This window comes from Alexandromys fortis, unplaced genomic scaffold (genome assembly GCF_014885135.2).
Source record: "Alexandromys fortis isolate MF-2015 unplaced genomic scaffold, M_Fortis_MF-2015_v1.1 scaffold_237, whole genome shotgun sequence".
Lineage (NCBI taxonomy): Eukaryota > Metazoa > Chordata > Mammalia > Rodentia > Cricetidae > Alexandromys > Alexandromys fortis.
The window spans coordinates 1,636,063-1,654,324 of NW_026068137.1; the positions used below are offsets into that span (position 1 = coordinate 1,636,063).

General features: G+C 48.1%; 1 protein-coding gene across 7 annotated transcripts in view; it reads right to left on the minus strand.

Annotated features, from left to right (window-relative positions):
• The window catches only part of Myt1l (myelin transcription factor 1 like), a 138,111-nt gene that overhangs the window by 10,501 nt on the left and 109,348 nt on the right, over positions 1-18,262 (minus strand). For all 7 annotated transcript variants that reach the window (XM_050126529.1, XM_050126528.1, XM_050126527.1 and 4 more), the window contains 3 exons: positions 17,079-17,162; positions 15,244-15,465; positions 48-139 (listed from right to left, as the gene is read on the minus strand). In XM_050126529.1, coding sequence (XP_049982486.1) covers positions 48-139; positions 15,244-15,465; positions 17,079-17,162 — 398 coding nt within the window. The remainder of the gene's footprint in view (positions 1-47; positions 140-15,243; positions 15,466-17,078; positions 17,163-18,262) is intronic.

Below are 18,262 nucleotides of genomic sequence, written 5' to 3' on the forward strand. Positions count from 1 at the left end.
CACCTCTCTAAACAGCAGGACTGCTGGGGACCCCAGGGTGTGGTTACCATTGCTGGCTCGCTGCTTAATAGTCAGCATCTGTTCTCCAGACAGCTTTGCTTTCTTCATTGCTGAGGTGGCTCTTGGACATCCTGACAAGCTGTTAATAAGACAAGAGATGGCTGTTAGCCATGGGCTTCAGCAGAGCCCAAGCTCTGCAGTGACAGGTGGTGTGTCAGTGTTTCTTTATCAGTTCAACTGCTATCACAGGGCTGCTGAGAAACACAGATGAATGCCGCCGTGTGCCAGCACATACACACAAGGGTAGCGTGGTCTGTACATACATGAGCATACTCATGGGCTGATTGATCGTGGGTGCATGGTTAGTGTCGCCTCAGGACTGGGATCTCCAGAACGGGCATATGAGATGAAGGGACACACGCTCCTTCTGGCATAACTCATAGAGTTTTTGCAGCTTCTATGAGGTGATTATATTTCTTTAAAACTTGTTGTTTCTTGTGAGCAGCATCAAATTTATGTAATAATAAGGTCCAACCCAATCTCAAACGCATAAAAACAAAGTAGTGTAAGAATGTTCGAGCCAGCTTTGGTTATCATGACCCCATAGCAAGCTCCCCTTCACCCCATCCCTCCACAAACTGCTTGGGATGGAAGCAGGTATAAAGTCAATTACAATACTGTCAGCATGGTTTCTGAAACTTGTTACTCAGCCAGCAGCGCAGTCTGGTTTTAAGGTGGCCCTGCCGTAATGGTTCTTCTGCATTATCGCTATTACTAGATTTGGAATTGCCTAGGAGTCACACCTCCGGTTGTGAAATACCTTCAAAGGAAGGCATTTCCAGAGTCCTAACTGAGGAGGAAAGAGTCATCCCAAATGTCGGTAATACCATTCCACATACCAGAATTCTAGACTAAACAGGAAAGGTTTTAGAAGAAGGAGACAGCTGAGTGCATTCTCTTTTCTCTGCACCCTGATGTGCCCAGATATGAGCAAGTTCTCACCCCCACAGCCTTGAACAGCTGCTGCCACCATGCCTTCCCTTCCATAATAGACTGCTTCCTCTGGACCATGAGCCAAAGTGAGCCCTCCCCCCTCCCCCCCCCAGTTCCTCTTGGTCACAGTAATAAATACATGGCTCTCTGGTGATTCTTTAATTACCATGCCTAATCAAGTTCCACCCTCGCTCTCCACTGCACCTCTGATGGACATGTCTGATGGGGCCTATGCAGAGCGGCTACCCTGGCTGAGTGTCTGCTGGAGCCAGAAAGGCATGTATGTCCTTGATACAGAGCTCTTCTCCATGAATGGAATATGTGGGCCTCCTCATGCCCATCAAAACACAGGCTCTTCCACTGGTAGTGCGGCAGGGAAAGGAGAACCCCACTGGGAAAGGAGGACCCCACCGGGAAGGGAGGACCCCGCCGGGAAAGGAGGACCCCGTCGGGAAGGGAGGACCCCGCTGGGAAGGGAGGACCCCGCTGGGAAGGGAGGACCCCGTCGGGAAAGGAGGACCCCGCTGGGAAGGGAGGACCCCGCTGGAAAGGGAGGACCCTGTCGGGAAAGGAGGACCCCATCAGGCAGTCACAGACCATCACCTACTCATGATTCCTCAAGGCCCGCAGCCATGTATAGATCCCAATACGGTTCTGAAATCTGACAGCAGTGGGGTGCTGAAACTGAAGTTTCCCCTTGTCTTGATAAAGTCACCTCTGACTGTGCACTTCAGACTCATATTATAAATGAAGAGCAGTGGAAGACTTGTGAAGACCCTCCCCCCAAAGTGAAACCTTGCCATGTAAAACCTGGGTAAGGTGGCACATTCCTATGATCCTAGCACTTGGATGGCAGATGCAGAAAGATTAGGAATTCAAGAACAGTTCCAGTCACAAGAAGAGGTCAAGGCCAGTCGGGACTAGACTAAGTCCACTGCTTAGATTTCTCCCTCTGGGGAGCGGGCCTGCAGGCTCCAGGAGACTGCTCTTGGCATGTTTTCTTACTGAAAAGCCAGTCTCACACTACCTTAGCTGCTGCTGCTGCTGCTTCTTACACGGAACAGTCCCAGTCCCATTCCCTTGGCCCCTCCGTGTGCTTGGAAAAATGCAATGCCAGGTGATCTGTACAAGCGAGTGTATTATTGTGTGCTTGTACAAACACGAGGTGTTGGATGAGGCCACTGTCATGGGATACCACAACTGCTTTACAGTTAGATTTCTCTGGACAATTAGAAGGACCTCACTCAGAAATAACAGAAGTCTCCTACAGCCAGACTCTGCAGCAGCTGCTTGCTCACAGATATATTATCAGCACCATTTCTGCGCATAATCATAAGCACCGAGCTCAGATATGACCAGCTTTGCTGGGGTGGGGTATCATTTACAGCTTTGCTTGTAACATACATGTAATGCCTGGGATATGCCACTGTGTGGCTCATATTATAAATGAATAATAATAAATATAAATGATAGCTATGGTAGCCCAGGGACAAGGGGCCTCAGCCACAGTGTGATCTGTGGGATCTCTGTCAGCTGTTGGCGAGGCTGTATCAGGGCATGTGTTGTAGAGAGCTGTGTTGGTTCACTTGTGAAAGGAGAGTAAAGTCACACTGGAACTGGGTGTATGTTTAATGACTGCAGTAACTTCTGCACATTGCTGTGTTAGTCTTGCTAGTCAGTTCCTGAAATGAGAGCTTCTGGTCTGGTGTCTGATGAAGCTACCCACCCCCAGTGCCAGGGTAGGTTCGACATGGGCATGAGGAGCTAGTAAAGCTTCCTGGAGATATTCTCAGGACTGTGGTTATGCACACGGACAGCACCTTGCTCCAGCCTCAGGCCTGGCTCAGCCCCACAGAGCATGAATCTACCAAATTATGGCAGTTACTATCTTCTCCCAGGCAAGCCTTTGGCCATTCTTGCATCTGATTTTCAGGAAGCTGGACAGAGATTTTCAGAGTGTGGAGTGCCGGGTTCCAGAGCCCTGCCTCGTTTCCTTACTGTGTACCCAGGGTGCTGCCTCAGGATACATCCTAAGCCACATGTCATTTTTCATGGTCACCTTCCCTGGGGCCCATGTATGTCTCCTAATGGAACTGCAGGGCTTAATCTAACACACCACACACCCTGTGAAATGGTCCTGAGACCTCAGCTCGTTTCTTCAGATCCTTAAGACCAGTGTTTCCTAAGTGCCCACACTGTCAGCGGAAGGTTCTGCATCCGAGTGGCTCATCTCTGCATCTCTGCATAGACCCATGGGCCCTCTGGTCTTATTTTCCTGCCCCAACACTGTGTACTGACGATGCAACTTTCTTTCTTTTCATCCAAATTATCTATGAAATAGGACCATGTTTTTCAGGAAGCCTCTGACACAGTCTCCACCCAGGTCAGGTTTCCTCTCCCAATTCAGGACACCTGCAGCCCTCAGGGATCCTACTCCCAGACATCATACCTGTGCATCTCAGGCTGTTCCCAGACCAAGAGCGTATCACACCAGGAATTTCAGAGTGCCTTTGTAGACTTCAGTAAAATTGCATGTAGTCAATGATGGGGTCAAAAATGGCAGCAGATGATACCCCCCCCCCCCCAATTCAGCTTTCATGGGGCATGATCTGGGTTCCCACCTACGAGAATGTCTCTAGTTTCTTCTGTTTTCTCTACAATGAGGATTCCGGAATCCATTTCCAGTGAGTTCCCAAGTGCTACCCAGTGGATCTGTTGTATCAGGAGCTAGTCAAGGTCTCCTAAAGTAGAGCTTTGGACTTAAGGCAGTGTTCTTTTCTTTGGAGTCCTCAGGAGAAAGCCAGATGGATTCTGGGCCACTTTGCTTCAGTATAGCTCTCGGGTATTTTCTGCCCAGAATCCCCAAATCGTCCCTTTTACATTTGTAAGAAGAAATAAAAGACAAACAAACAAAAATGGCACCTCCCATTGAACTGAACATAAAGCCTAGAAATGCAATCTTATGTGGCTTTTCTGTCTTCAGTGAATAGCTCCACCTGGTGGGAATGGTGAATAACTGTTTCACAGGAGGATGAGGCCTGGGTGGGAGTTTGAGAAACCTAATCAGGAAACAGAGCAGACTCAAAGAACGCGGCATCCTGCTCCAATATCTCATTCAGTTCCTGCCACTCCAGCACGTAAGTCTATTTCCCAAGGGGTCAAATTTGAAAGTGAGCCCTGAGCTTCTTGGCTCAGACCTCTAGTAGTGTCGAATCCATGCAGACATACTGCCATCTGCTGGTCACTCACGTAGTCTCCTCTTTGCATGGCAGTACTCAGGCTGACCCTAGGAGAGTGGAGGGCACTCCACACACACACCTGCTCCAGGCAGGAAGCACATAGCCAGCCTCCCTGCCACAGAAAGCAAGATTTGAGTGAAGGGGCCTAGTGTGCTTTCAATGAAGACAGGAGGCTTCTGAGTTTAGATTCGCAGTTTCAATGCTTAGAAATTCTGGGCAACTCATAGTTAATGCCCATTTCCTCATTCTTCCTTACCTGGGGTACTAGTCTGGCACCAGGTATCACTGTAGGACCCAGCAAGAGTTTTAGTGGTGGCACAAGGAGGAGAAAAAGCTCCCAGTATGCATCAGTACATTAGTCTCCTGGAGAATCTTCACCTGCACCCAGGTACACACGTGGCCATGCTGAGCTTCTCCACACCACACCTCCATTTCTGCTGATGACCAGCTGAGAGAAGCACCATGAGGAAGGGGCAAGAAGATGGTGAGCCCCATAGATTTCCTGCCTTTCTTTGTCTCAATTGGAGGGGAGCCCTGTGATCCCTCTTAATCCATAATTTGAAAGAGTTTAGCTTCAAATCTGTGCCAAACAGGAAGCTCCAGAATATTTGGAGAGAGAATTTCAGGTACTTCTGTGCCAGGCAGACAGCCAGGATACATGGGGAAACAGAGTGTCTGGATGCCTGGATGCGGCACCAACCACGTGATCAGCTCAGAGACCCAGAGAGCCTGGCTAGTATTGCTTGTTTCCCCCAGGTCTTGCACTGTGACCACACTGGAGGAGACCTGCGTTTCTTGCTCTATGATTCCCCTCTCTATGCCATGTTAGGGGACTATGGGACTTCCCTCAGGTACTTTACAGTTAAACTGTGTCTGAGGAACCCCTTGGGATGGCCACTTCTACATACAGCGCTAGACAGGGCCATAGCAAACATAGAAAACCTACAGCTCACTTGTGCTTCTGAGGACAGCTGCCCAGCACAGCCTTGAAAGGTAGCAGGGGCTGGAGGAGAGGCAGATACACGACCCATTTTCACCCACTGACTTTAGAGTCCACCCTGGGTGGAAGCAGCTATAACTCAATGAGAGAAGGATGAGTTCAGAGGTATAGAATGGACACTTTAAGAGCCCACGTGAAATTCAGTGACGGACTGTGCCTTAGAAGACCACAAAATAACAGACATGCTGGAGAATGGTTCCCCCGGGTAGCATGGAATCAGAGAGTTCACTGGGGATCAGCAAAACCAGGTTCAGCTTCTAGAGCCTTTAGAGATGGGAGAGGGGCAGGCAGCATCCACTGTCTCTGTGTAGGCCACTTCTCTTCCAACAGCCTTCACCAACCAATTAGTATGTACTTGGAACTTGTTGTGTGACCAACCACTCAGATCCAAGTTCTTTACCCAAGTGATTTAGCTTTTTCAGTTGGTGGAACCAGAGCCTGCCTCCTCAGTCTCATAGACAAATATCTCCCCAAAGCTTGGGGATATCAAAGAGGCTGGCGCTCTCCTACAGGGTCAGTGTTGGAGTTACCGAGCAGTAGTGATCACTGGAACACTACAAGAGTGCCAAGAACCGTGCCAGGGGCTGAGCATAGTCACACACGAGGTAGGCAGATCTCCATCCAATTCAAGGTCAGCCTGGGCTACACAGAGAGGCCCACATGTGGTCGTTGAATTTCCCATTTTCAGCCATTCATTCAACACTGTTTGTATGGTGGTCCCACGTGCGGCAGCACTCACTGGACAAAAGGAGGCACCAATAATAGCAACGAGATGCTGTGCTACATCAGTTGCCAACAGCAGCGTGAGTCCTCTGTCTTCTTGTGGTTTTTCTGCACTTTCCCTGAGGGACAGGTGATTTTGGCAGGGTTCCTAGGAGATCTGGAGTTGCTGGGCTAATGCCTGTGAACCACTGGCTCCCTAACTCGAGATATCACACTTTTGTCCAAACAGAGATGGGAAGGAAGTCTGGCAGATATTTCCCTTTGAGTATTTAGCTGCTGGGTAAAGAGCAGCCAAGGATGGGGTGGAGCTGGGCATCCTGAAGCTTAGGAATGGCCAGCATTAGAATGACAGATGGAGCTGCAGAGGCTGGTGACCAGAGAGCTGACCTCTCTGCTGAGGGCACTGGATTTAAGGACAGTACCCTGAAGCTTGTGCCGCTGGTGGTTATCATGGAGAGCACCTGCAGAGGGCTATGAAGAAGGCCAGAGAGCAGTGGGAGCTGGTGTGGGGAAGCAAGCTGAGTTCTGATGTGGTTCAGTGGTACAGGAGAGAACACTGGCCAGAGGCACGAGGGGCAGAGGAGACTCCACTGCTTTCTATTTCCCCATGTTCTTGCTGAGTCCCCTGTTCCCCTGATCTCCCCTCTTCTCTCCTCCCTTCTCCTCTCCTCTTCTTCCATCTTCCCTCATCCGGATTTTGTTTGTGATAGTCAGTTCTGTGTGTCAGTGTGGAAAAGCTGCTGTTTCCAGCTGTTTATTATTTCATCCAGCATTGTGTATTGTCGTGAAGATATCTGTGGTGAGCAAAACCTACCTCAGTTATTTCAAGAAAGTGAAGAGGGAAAACTTAGCTGGCAGACTTTGAGAAGAGACAGGCTTCCCATGGAAAAAACTTAGCCAGAAGTGTCAGTGGAGCCCTGATGGATGTACCAAGCTTCCTCGCCCTAGTGGAGAAACCCCTTTCTTGCCACATCCATATCTCCTATGGGAGCCATATCTCTGGGAAAGCTTGACGGGGAACTTCCCTCATTTCCTGGTTTCTCAACAAGGTCTTTCCCCCGAGTGCTCAGACTCTGTACCTGGGAACTTTCCTTGCTTTATTTCTTTGGTAATTTTCTCAGCTGTTTTTTGTATGTTTGCTTGTTTTTCTCCAGCACTCTTTAGTAGCTGGTAACTAGTCCTCCTGAACTATTCATGCATTCTTCTGAAATGTATTTTATGGCATTCTGTTATCTCTTTACAATTCATGGGAGACGTCATCAATTTTGCACCTGAACATTCCCAGTAATCCTTCCTTTGTACTTAGGATTTTAAAAAATATGTATCCCCCCCGGGCTATAAATATAATATACTTTAAGACTCTTCCATCTTTTATGTCTGACGACAAATGATAAGCTTGAAAAATATTTCTTTTGTTTCCCTGGTATTTCTGGCTTTTGTTTGCTTTGTTGTTGTTGCTTTCTGCTCCACCTCTCCTTTTTGGGTTGGTTTGCTTCAGGTTCTGTTAAGAAGAGCAACACTCCCCTTAACTGGCTGAGGTTCTTGGCTCTGGTTCCCTCTCAGAGGTGCCAGTGACCATCAGCATTTCTTGCCTGGCTGCTGGCTCTAGTGGAGATTCAGGCCCCTTTTCTAGAGGGCTGGACTTGGTAGGGATTTCAGGTTTGCAGGAGTGGTCAGTGTCTCAGCTGGAATTTGAGGCTAAGAAGGAGGTAGGTCCTCCTCACTGCACCTCTGGCTCCTTTTTTCTGTCGAGATTTGGCAGTTTCCAGTCTGCAGAGCAGAGCACTTGTTACCAAGGTTCTCCACCTCCTTTTACTGGGGTGCATGTGGCTCAGGGAAGGCCTGGGGATTCTAGATATAGGAAAGGCTGACATTCCAAGCTGTGAGCGTTATTTCTGTACAGCATTATTTAGAAAGAGTCTTTAAGGATAAGATAAAGTTAGTGTGGCCCTAATGTAACTCTACCCATATCAGACAACAGGACAAGGAGAGAAAGGCTTGTGAGGACAGAGGAAAGCAGAGCTTGGGGTGACCGAGTCCTTGGTCCTGGAAAGGGCTGCCTTCAAGGTTTCTGCTAGTTCCACACTAGTAACGAAGGGAAATTTCTATGACTTAAACTTCCCAGTGATCACTGGTTTGATTTGTGCCTTGGAATGATTTCCAGTCCCATCTGTTGACACATGAGCTTTCTTGCAAAACCTTCTCATGTCCCCATCTTCTTCCTGTCTAGACATATAGGCTGCTTTTGCTCCAGGAGCAATGAGACATGGGAAGAAGAGCTAAATGAAAATAGCTCTGCCGCAGAGACTGCTCAGGTATGCGCATGAATGGGTAGCTATCAGGCTGTATGGCTGAGGTGGTTGTGGGGATGGTGAAGGCTGTTGCAATGGTGGCAACAGCAACTGTCATAGTGACTAATACCACCACCAACAAATTGCTACTGCGATAAATATTACAACCACCAGCACTGCAAACAACCATTCACAAAGTCCTCACAACCACAAACACCACATCCTCCACAACCACAGCTCCCTCAATCACAACCACACTCCCACAGCCACAATCACCACAACACCTGTCACCACAGGCCCTGTAATAACAACCACAACAAGGCAAGACTCATCCCAATCACAGCTTCTACAACTAGCACAACCATAGCCAGAAAACACGCCATACTGTAACAGTTACCACAGCCAGGACTATCACCATAATAAGTACCACAACCACCATTCCAAGCACGACACTACAAATACCACACAACTAAAACCACTGGCACCACGAACAGTACAACATCAACCACTGCCACCACCACAAACCTCTACGCTGCAGATAAAACAGCCCTTGGAAAATGCTGAAGACACCTGAAATCCACTCTCCTGTCCTCTGCTGGTCTGCCATTTATAGAAAGAAATAAATGTCTCATTGGAAGTCTACTTTGCCAAGGTTCTGGGAAGCCAAACAAACACTCCAGAAAAACTGTGGGGGCTTCATGGCCCAGCTCAAGGCCAGGGAGGTCTATGTAATGCCTCTAAAGAAAACATGTCTTACTTACAAAACTACCCGCTTTACAGGGACTCTTTCTGGTTTCCTTGTGTAATTAGAACTGAGGGGACAGTAAATGAGGGTGCTCACTTAGTACACACTTATCCTTCAGTATTTGAGATTGTTTTCAAAGCCCCAATCAGATATCAACACTCACAAATGCATTCATTTCATGGATTGGTGCAGTATTCGCATGGGGCATCCCATCCTCCTTTCCACTTTTTTTTTTTCTTTTCTGTGGTCCTGAGAACTGAACCTCGCTCGGGCCTTGAGCATAGGGCAAGCCATCTACCACAGAGCTATGCCTTTCTCCTTAAATCTCCTCCACATTGTTTATACCACTCATATGAAGTAACTGTTTCAGAGAGGGCATGAGGGGCTGGAAAGATGGCTGAGGAGTTACATGTTCGCACTATTGCAGATGACCTGAGTGTGTTCCCGAGCACTAGTACTGAGATGCTCACAATCACCTGCTGTTCCGGACAATCTGATGCCCTCTTTTGGACTCCATGGACACCTGCATTCACATATGCATAGAACTGCCCCCACAACACACATAGACATACACATAATAAAAAATAAAAACAAATCTTAACAACAATACAACTGCTGGGGAAACCAATCCCATGGGCTGCTTTGGGAAGAGTGACAGGAAAAAGTGGACATGCATTCAGAACACAGGTAACCTGCAGTGGGTTGGCTCCTGGGATGGAGAAGCTGCCTGCACTCACACATGGATAGTGGGTTCCAGATGTTGTGAAGCTGCTGTGTGTAGGTCCCTTGCTAATGCTGCTTCTGCCCAGATGTACTGAAGCTTTCCCAGAAGGTGGAGGCTCAAGCCAGTTGGGACCTGGCAGAGGTCTTTCCCGCACTTGTCTTCTCCCACTCTCCTGCACCTACCTGGTGGCACTCACCAGGCTACGCCGCAGGTCCTCAGATACACACGATAGGAGGGAACACAGTGTCCTATCTCAAACAACACTAGAGCACGTTCCTCATATGGACAGAAACACGATACATGCGCATTTTGCACAGCACTGAGATGGGGAGATGGCAATGGCTTAGCACACACCATTAGAACACGAGGAACCCTACTGGAGCCGTATATTCACCTCCAAGTCCCTCTTCTCATTCTACATGAAGTAAATTCAGGGCATCCTAGCTTCCCCTCCTCCATACTACGCCCATGTCCCCTCCCCAGGTGCTCTCATAGACAGTCACAGCACTCCCCTCCCCCCAACCAAGACTGGGGTTCATGTGTTCCATGGATCATGTCCTCAACTGCTCTTTTCCCTCTCTTTTGGCAAGTGTTTCCCCCCTTCTGTTCCTTTCTCCCCCTCCCTTTGGTCTGGGCTTTAGAAATGTCCACTGTGACTACCTGGGCACTGTTACTGACTGGACTTACAGCGGTCCGGTTTCAGCCCTCAGCCCTCTGCCTAAGCCCTTCACAGAATGAGGGGTACCCACGTCGAAACATTTACAATTTTGGAGTTTAACCATCATTTAAAACTCCATCTTGAGGCCCTCTCAATCATGTGGCCTCTATGATAAAAGGGTTTTGGGTTTTTTTGGTGGGCCTTCCCTGATGTGGAGCCTGGTCTCAATGCTACTGTGTCCTTGGTGTCTCACCACTGACCTCACTGGCCCACTAGCCGAGAGACGTTTCCCAGAGGTCTCCTAAGCAGAACTCTCCCCATGCTACTTCTGCTCCTTATCAGCCACAGACCTATGTGTGACCAGATGCTGATCTTACTGGGGATCTTCCCTCCGCTATTTCCAGATGTCTGGTGGCCATGTCTTGTCTATAGTGCCAGACAATCTCAAGACAACATGGCTAAGATGAATCCACCATAGATTTCTTCTGTCACAGTCTTGATGTTTGTGTGCCTCAAGTTCACATTCTAAAAATAAGGTTTAGTTTGATTTTAAATGTGTGTGTGTGTGTGTGTGTGTGTGTGTGTGTGTGTGTGTACATGAGGTCAGGTGCCTACAGAGTCCAGAAGAGGATACTGGATTCCCTGGGTCTGGTGTTACAGTCACCTGATGTGGTTGCTGGGAACTGAGCCCAGTTCTCTGCAAGAGCAGTTTAAGCACCAATCCATGTCTCTATCCCAGATCACATAGTTTCGGTTGCTGTTTTTGTTTGGGTTTCATGTATCCAAGGCTAGCTTTCAGCTTCATGTGCAGCTGAGGATACCCTTTAACTTCTGACCCCTTCCCTCCTGGCCTGTAGTTACCACCACACCCAGCTGGTGTAGTCAACATCCCCACCACCCCATCCATGAACCTACTCCATGGGGATGTATCATGATACAGAATCCTTAATGACGCGGGTCCTGACCCAATCAGATTGGTGTTCCTATAAAAAGGGCTTACACTCTCTCTACCCTGGGAAGGCACTGCAAAGGAGGAAATGGTTCTTATCAGCAGCCCCCAAGGCAAGGCCTCCATCTTAATTCCAGGAATAGAGAATTCCATGGCATAGAGAATGGTTTCAGCTCCTAACATTTTGTTACAATTGCCAGTGTCCACTGATATGCCCTGCTTTAAAATTTAGTTCTTTCTATGCCCATTGCTCCAGTTTTTCCTAGTCCTGCTGTGTCTGGGACCACATATCCCCTTGCTCAGCATCCCATCTCTCAGTTCCTCCTCTTGCCTCTTACTGCCTTTTCTAATCTTCTATGCCTTCTGTAGAACCACAAAAGCAAGGCTTCATCTAAAGCCCTCATCACAACTCCCCCCATTGTCTGCATCCATCTGGGCTCACTCTCCCATAGGGATGAGAGCCTTCTCTTAGGAGCTGCTGGTGCTGGGTTACCCTGTTGCTGTGTAACATCCCCTCCTCTTAGCATAGTCTCCTTTCCCCCAAGGAACACACCTTGAGATGCAGCTTTGCAGAACACACCTGAACTCCTTTGGCTCTATGGCTGAAGTATCTCCACTTATGTCCCTGAGTAAAGGGAATGACTAATCTAGCATTAGGTGTTCAAGAGAGAGAGCGAGCATGACTGAATGCCAACATTTCCCTGGAGGAATTCTCAAAATGCCTTGGTTTTCCAGAGAGCATCCAGTTTCCACTCAGGCTCCCACTCCAAACGTCATTATGTTCTGCCTTTTTTTTTTTTTTTTGCATGTGTCCCAACTCTATCTGCCCTGAGTCTGAGACCTTCATGGTGGCTCTGAGTTGAGTCCATGTCTTACTGCTGTGCCCTGCACGGAACTTGTCCTTAGTGAGTATCCGCATGCTGGTTTGATGAAGCTTTCTGTATGTATGGACTGTACTGCACTCTGGTTTGGCTGGTTCTGATGTGGTTGGGTTCTAAGGTTGCCAGGAAGAGGGAGAATCATTTACCTGTCTCATGTCTAGGCTTCCACTTCCTCTTATATAAAACCATGATTGTCTTCACTAATATCTGATAATACTACCATTATAGTACTATCTACTAGCTTCCTCTTGGGGGTTTCCACTTTGTCTCTAGGCATTTACCTTGTTTTTGAAAGGAACTGAGTGGCTCATGTCAGTGGCTTTGACCATCACAATTTAATACCTATTCAGAAATGTCAACAACTAGCAGCCTACATTGGTTCTCAGGACACAGATGAATCCCTTGGCCTTGACAGTGACATTTAGCTGTAACACTCAGATGGTTTGACCACAGATGGACCCATGGGGACAAGTCCCAGTGGAAAAGAGCATCAGTGAAAGTAAAGACATGGTAGAGCCTGTAGTATGCACCATGGGTGGTGTACAGAAAGTGAACACACTGCAGAGCATGTGATGTGCACCGTGCATGGAGTACAGACAGTAGACACACTGCAGAGCATGTGATGTACACCGTGCATGGGGTACAGACAGTAGACACACTGCAGAGCATGTGATGTACACCGTGCATGGGGTACAGACAGTAGACACACTGCAGAGAATGTGATGTGCACCGTGAATCAGCTACAGAAAGTAGACACACTGCAGAGCATGTGATGTGCACCATGCATTGTGTACACACATGATCACGATGCACTACTACTCCATGCCAAAGCACCATCTCCACCAATAACAAGATGAAGAAAGCACCATGAGGAAGGGATGAGAAGATGGAGTTCTCAGAGAGATGCACCTTTGAGGGAAGATTCAGAAGGGTGGCGGGTGAGCTGGAGTTTGCCTCACAGCAAAGACACTTTTTATATTTGGGAAGAAGGACAGGTTGTATTGCTGGCTGCTCCTCATCACCATGGTTTTTGAGCTCCAGTGCTCCTCCTCCTTTCCTCGGGATCCTTGAGAGCAGTTTGTGAACAGCAGGTTCTTCCTAGAGTCTATTGTGCCAAATGAACTGCAGACTTAGAGGATGGAATAAACTCCACTTAGCCACACCTCAGACTCCTTACTAAGAAGTCAAGAAGCTCCTCTGGGGGAGGGGCTTCACAGAATGCCCCACCTCTTCTTAGGCATGTCTGCAACTTGGACAGTCTATAACCATGGGTGCTTAACTTCAGTCAGGGTATGAAACTTTATTTTTGTCATGCTAGAAACATGAGCCCTGACTCACATCAGGGCTCTGTACCATTTTTAAATGTTACTGTTAGCTGAAGTTATAGGAAGAGTCTGTGGAGGGCATTAAGGCATTATCCATTCAAATCTTATAAACATACCTCTGCTGCAGGCTGGACCCTGCAGTGTTGCTGACACAATACTAGACATACACACAGGTGTTTGAAGACTGAAGTATCTCCAGCTTTCTTTGCAATATTTGAACCTAAGTGTGGCAGGGAGTGGTGCCTGGTGGGAGAGGCTTGGAGGAGGCATCTGGGTACCATCAGAGATACTGCCGTTACCTGTTGGTTCTAGACATGTTTTGAACAGATGGGTCCTCTTGTGTATGAGGAGGAGGGCCCTGTTTGTATGAGCAGGAGGACTAACTGCCCAGGCCTGCTGGTAGGTGTACTTTGTATATACATATTATTGTATAAAGAGAAATTTCTGAGAGAAAACAGGAACCACTAGCTTTGGAAGGTAGTTGGGAGGATGTATCATGGGAAAGACCCTCATTTTTCATTTACAAAATATCTAAGTCATTAGAGACATTTCTACCTGAGAAGGATTTTTCTTCCTTCTTTTTTTGTGTATGCGTGTGCATGGTGCATTAATATGTAAATTAACATGAAGGGTGTGCATGCCTGTGAGCACATGGGAGCCAGAGGACATTGGGTGTCCTCCTCTCTCACTCTCCATCTTGTTACTTTGAGGAAGGATCTCTCCCTGGACCTGGAGCTCAGGTGGGGGTAGGGGTTGGTTAGGCAACCAATAGGACCCAGTGATTTCCTCAGTGCCACGGTTAGCACAGACACAGGAGCAGGCCTCGCTTGCTATATGGATGTTGTGATCTGAAGTCAGGTCTGCAGTCATGTCCACACAGCAAGTGCTCTTATCCACTGAGTCATTGCTCTAGCCCAGGAGTTTCCTCAATAACTAAAAATACTTCAAAGCGTTCCAGCTCTGTATCACAAATGCTTAAGCTAAAATTACTTCTTTGGCCTGCTTATTATTTGAGGTGGTTTTATATAGACCCAGGTGTGTGTGTGCATGTGAACATACTTGTATGCAAGAGGCATCACGGAGCATCAGCTGGGGAACCCCCGAGACTCCTCCCCAGCTAGCAGGCATTGATACTGTGCAATGTAGCCTGTGAGACGGGCTGCCATTGAGACCCACTGCTTTCTCGAGGAGCCCAAGACACACCCCAAAGCAGGTCTCTTTCAAGATATTCATCATCTTTCCATGCAAATTAAGCTAATAGAAATGAATGAGACTGGCTGAGTTTCCTGGGAGGTTTCCCATGTATTGGACAGGGACCTGCTATGAGGCCACTGTGACAAGCACCACCCTCTTTTCCCAAGATAGGCTGCTTGGAATTCCAAGCAGGAAATCTTGCAGTCTATAGATATCTATGTGTGTGCTTTTATGGGTTCATTTAAGATCAAAGTCTGCTTCTTACCATGAGTCCTGATTTAAAAACAATGCCCAAAAGCCATGGTCCTGGAAGGTAGACAGAGTTGAAGTGGTTTGTGCTTCTGAGATAGATTTGAAGCTTTACACATTTTTTTCCCCAGATCTCCATGTTTTGTTATTTTGACGGATGTTTTTGGTCTTGGTTTTCTCAACATCAATGCTGAGGAAGAAGGCAAAGCCTGCCCCCTTCAGCATCCACCACTGCTGCTGAAAGTGGACCCACCAAGTGAGGAGGGACTCACCTGCGGTGCGTGAGGAAGCTGCCACTGACGTGCCCTGACCCATCACACCCAGGAGTAGGGCACGACATGCCCTCAGTCTTGACTGACTTCCAGGAGAATTGGGAGCCGTTGAGGTACCCGTCTTTCTGCCTCTTGGCCGCTAAGGGGCACCCGGAGGCGCTGCGGTGGGATGCATACTTCCCAGTGATGTGACCCTGACCATCACAGCCAGGGACCGGGCACCTGGACAACAGACAGGAGGCAAACTTCATTGTCTTTATCATCATGGGCATGGTGGACTATGTAACACAGTCACTCCACGTGACGGTAACTAACTAACTTACTTACTAACTGACACACACCCATGCTCTACTGAACAAGAGAAAGGGAACAGGAAAAGCCAGATGTGGTGGCACATGCCTGTAATCTTAGGACTTGGGAAGCAGAGGCAGAAGGATCAGGACAAAGAGGATGACCTAGAAAGATACCACCTAGTGGGGACATGTGGTATTTCCCCTTTTTAGAAATGGACACCAGGGACAGACAAACAGCTCAAGGGACTATGTCCTGTGATTTGGGAGGTATGGTGACTCACACAAGGAGCACTGGTGAGATGCAGGTATCTGCAGACATTGCCACTTTTGGACAGAATTCTGGTGGTAAAATACAAAGCCAATGGGTCAGTGTGGGAGCTGAATTAACATAAGCTAATGCAATGGCAATTCCATCAACCTTCACTCTCAAGGCTTAGGACACGCTGTGTGTGTGCTTTATGCTCTTGGGGGACACAGAGCTATATGAGATATGGCATAGCTCAGGAGCCATCTGAGGCTCCCGAGTAGAAGGTGCAGGGAGCTGGAGGGCCCCACCTGGGATTGGACTGCTGATTGCTTGCCACATTATGGGAGGAACCCAGACTCAGCCAAGAAAGTGTCCCAGTGTGCCTCAGAGAAAGCCGAGGCTGACTTCACAACCTCTGCTGCTCAGGACCACGTGGCTGTGCATTTGCTTTTCATTTTCCATTTCTCCCCTTCCCTCCCTTCTTCCTTCCAGTTCCTCTCCCTCTCCTTCCTTTTCTCTCCCTCTCCCTTTCCTTTCTCTCCTTCCTCCCTCTCAACAAGATCTCACATAGTTCAGGCTGGCCTGATGCACTAGCTATGTAGCTGCGGATGACCTTGCAGGTTCTCCTGTCTTCATCTTATAGGTCTGTGCCACCCATGCTCACGTATGCAGTGCTGAGTTTTGAACCTCGTACATGCTAGGCAAGGGCTCTATCAACTAAGCTATATCTCTAACCCTATATTGCTTTTTGAATAGCAAAATTTACATACCACAGAATCTGTATTTTTGTTTATTTTGATACATTTTAGTTTATCTTAATAATCTATGTCTTCATCAATTTTTGTTTGAGTTAAAACTTATCTCTTATTTCAGTACTGATACTGAAATTTAATGCAGACCCACCAAGTTTATCTTGTGAGGTTTGGGGCCCTTGGAGGGAGGGAAAGCAGGGAGAAATAAAAAATAAAATACAAGCAGATCCAGCAGCCCTTCGGCCCACAGAGGAAGGTTCAGAGCCGCTGGCCTCCCCAGCCCACCCAGGAAAGGCTGGTGTTATCCCGTCAGCATGATGGAAGGACATTTGCTTTCAGTAGCATGTTAAGCCTTCACAGTCTTTCAGAAGCCTGCAGCCCCCAGTATATTCTGGGGAAGGGAGCATCTCTTGGTGACACAGACTGTGGCTGGACACCTGAAGCTTCGTTGACAGTTAGCAGTTGTACTTTGCCCTAGCTGCTTAGTGAAACCTCCACAGACGCCTCCTAGAACCCACTGGCCCCATCTCATGGTCCCCATACCTGATTGGCTCCTGGTCCTCCTTGTCCTCTTTGCTCTGTGCTATCCGAATGCCACTCTTCTTTGCTCGTGGGCACCCAGAGAGGCTGAAGGAGAGATAGGTTTCAGAAACATGAAATACTGAGACTTGGGAAGAAAACTTCCTCAATCAATGGTGACCTGATTCTCTCCATCCAGCCTGGGATTTGGGGAATGAATTAAAAATCTGGAGGCCGGAGGGAGTGCATTTTAGACATAACCCCTATGCCTTCTCGATGCCTTTATACTCTGTCAGTTCCCATTCAAGAAATTGAAGAGCCTTGAGTGGACTAGGTACTGCAGATATGGTGAATGGCCAGTTTGAGAAGTGGGGACAGCGAGAACTAATTAGATAAGAGACTGAAGAAGGTTCTGTGGATGGATATGGAAGGAGAAAGGGAGAGAGACAGGGAGGGAGGGAGGGATGGTGAGGTAACATGAAGAGCAGACAGACCCGTATTGATGAAGTGAAGAACCCTGCAGCCCAGATTTGTGGGAGGAGCTATTCCATCCCACCCAAGTGTACCTACAGAAGTGATGCTAACGTCTGAATGTGTTTGCTCACTTTCTAGGTTCTGGATATAGAGGCACTGGAGATTTTCTCAAGGAGTCTTCATGCCAGAGGCCTCCTCTGAGCATCTCTCCCTGTATATAGACATTTCTTGCTGGGACATGCTGGACATGGGCTTTGGTCTGTGCATAGCTTGTGAGGCTGTCCATTTCCTTGCTGTCCCAACGCATTCATCTGCCACCTCTAGCTCAGTGTCCCCTGATGGCTTTGGCCCCTGAACATTCACCTCGTGTAACCATGTCTGCCACTCTCCATGAGCTTGGCCTCCACATGGAGGTCATATCTACTAAAAAGCCCTTGCTCACCTCTCTCTCCTCCAAAGGGTCCTCTACGAGGCTGAGCCTAAGGATAGGTGAGCTACCTTGTATTCATCTGCACCTTTAACTCCTGCTCAAGGCCTTGCACAGAGCAAGAGATGCTTAGGGATTTGCTGTGTGCATCAGTCTGAACATGATGGGAAGGACGGGCTCAGGAAGCAGGCTTCTCTCCCGACACTGTGAAGTTCAGTTTCCCTTCCCATTATGGTCAGTACTTAGAAGCCCTGGGGTATGGGGTCTCATTCTCACAGGCAGCACTCCAGCACTGGGAAGTCTGGTA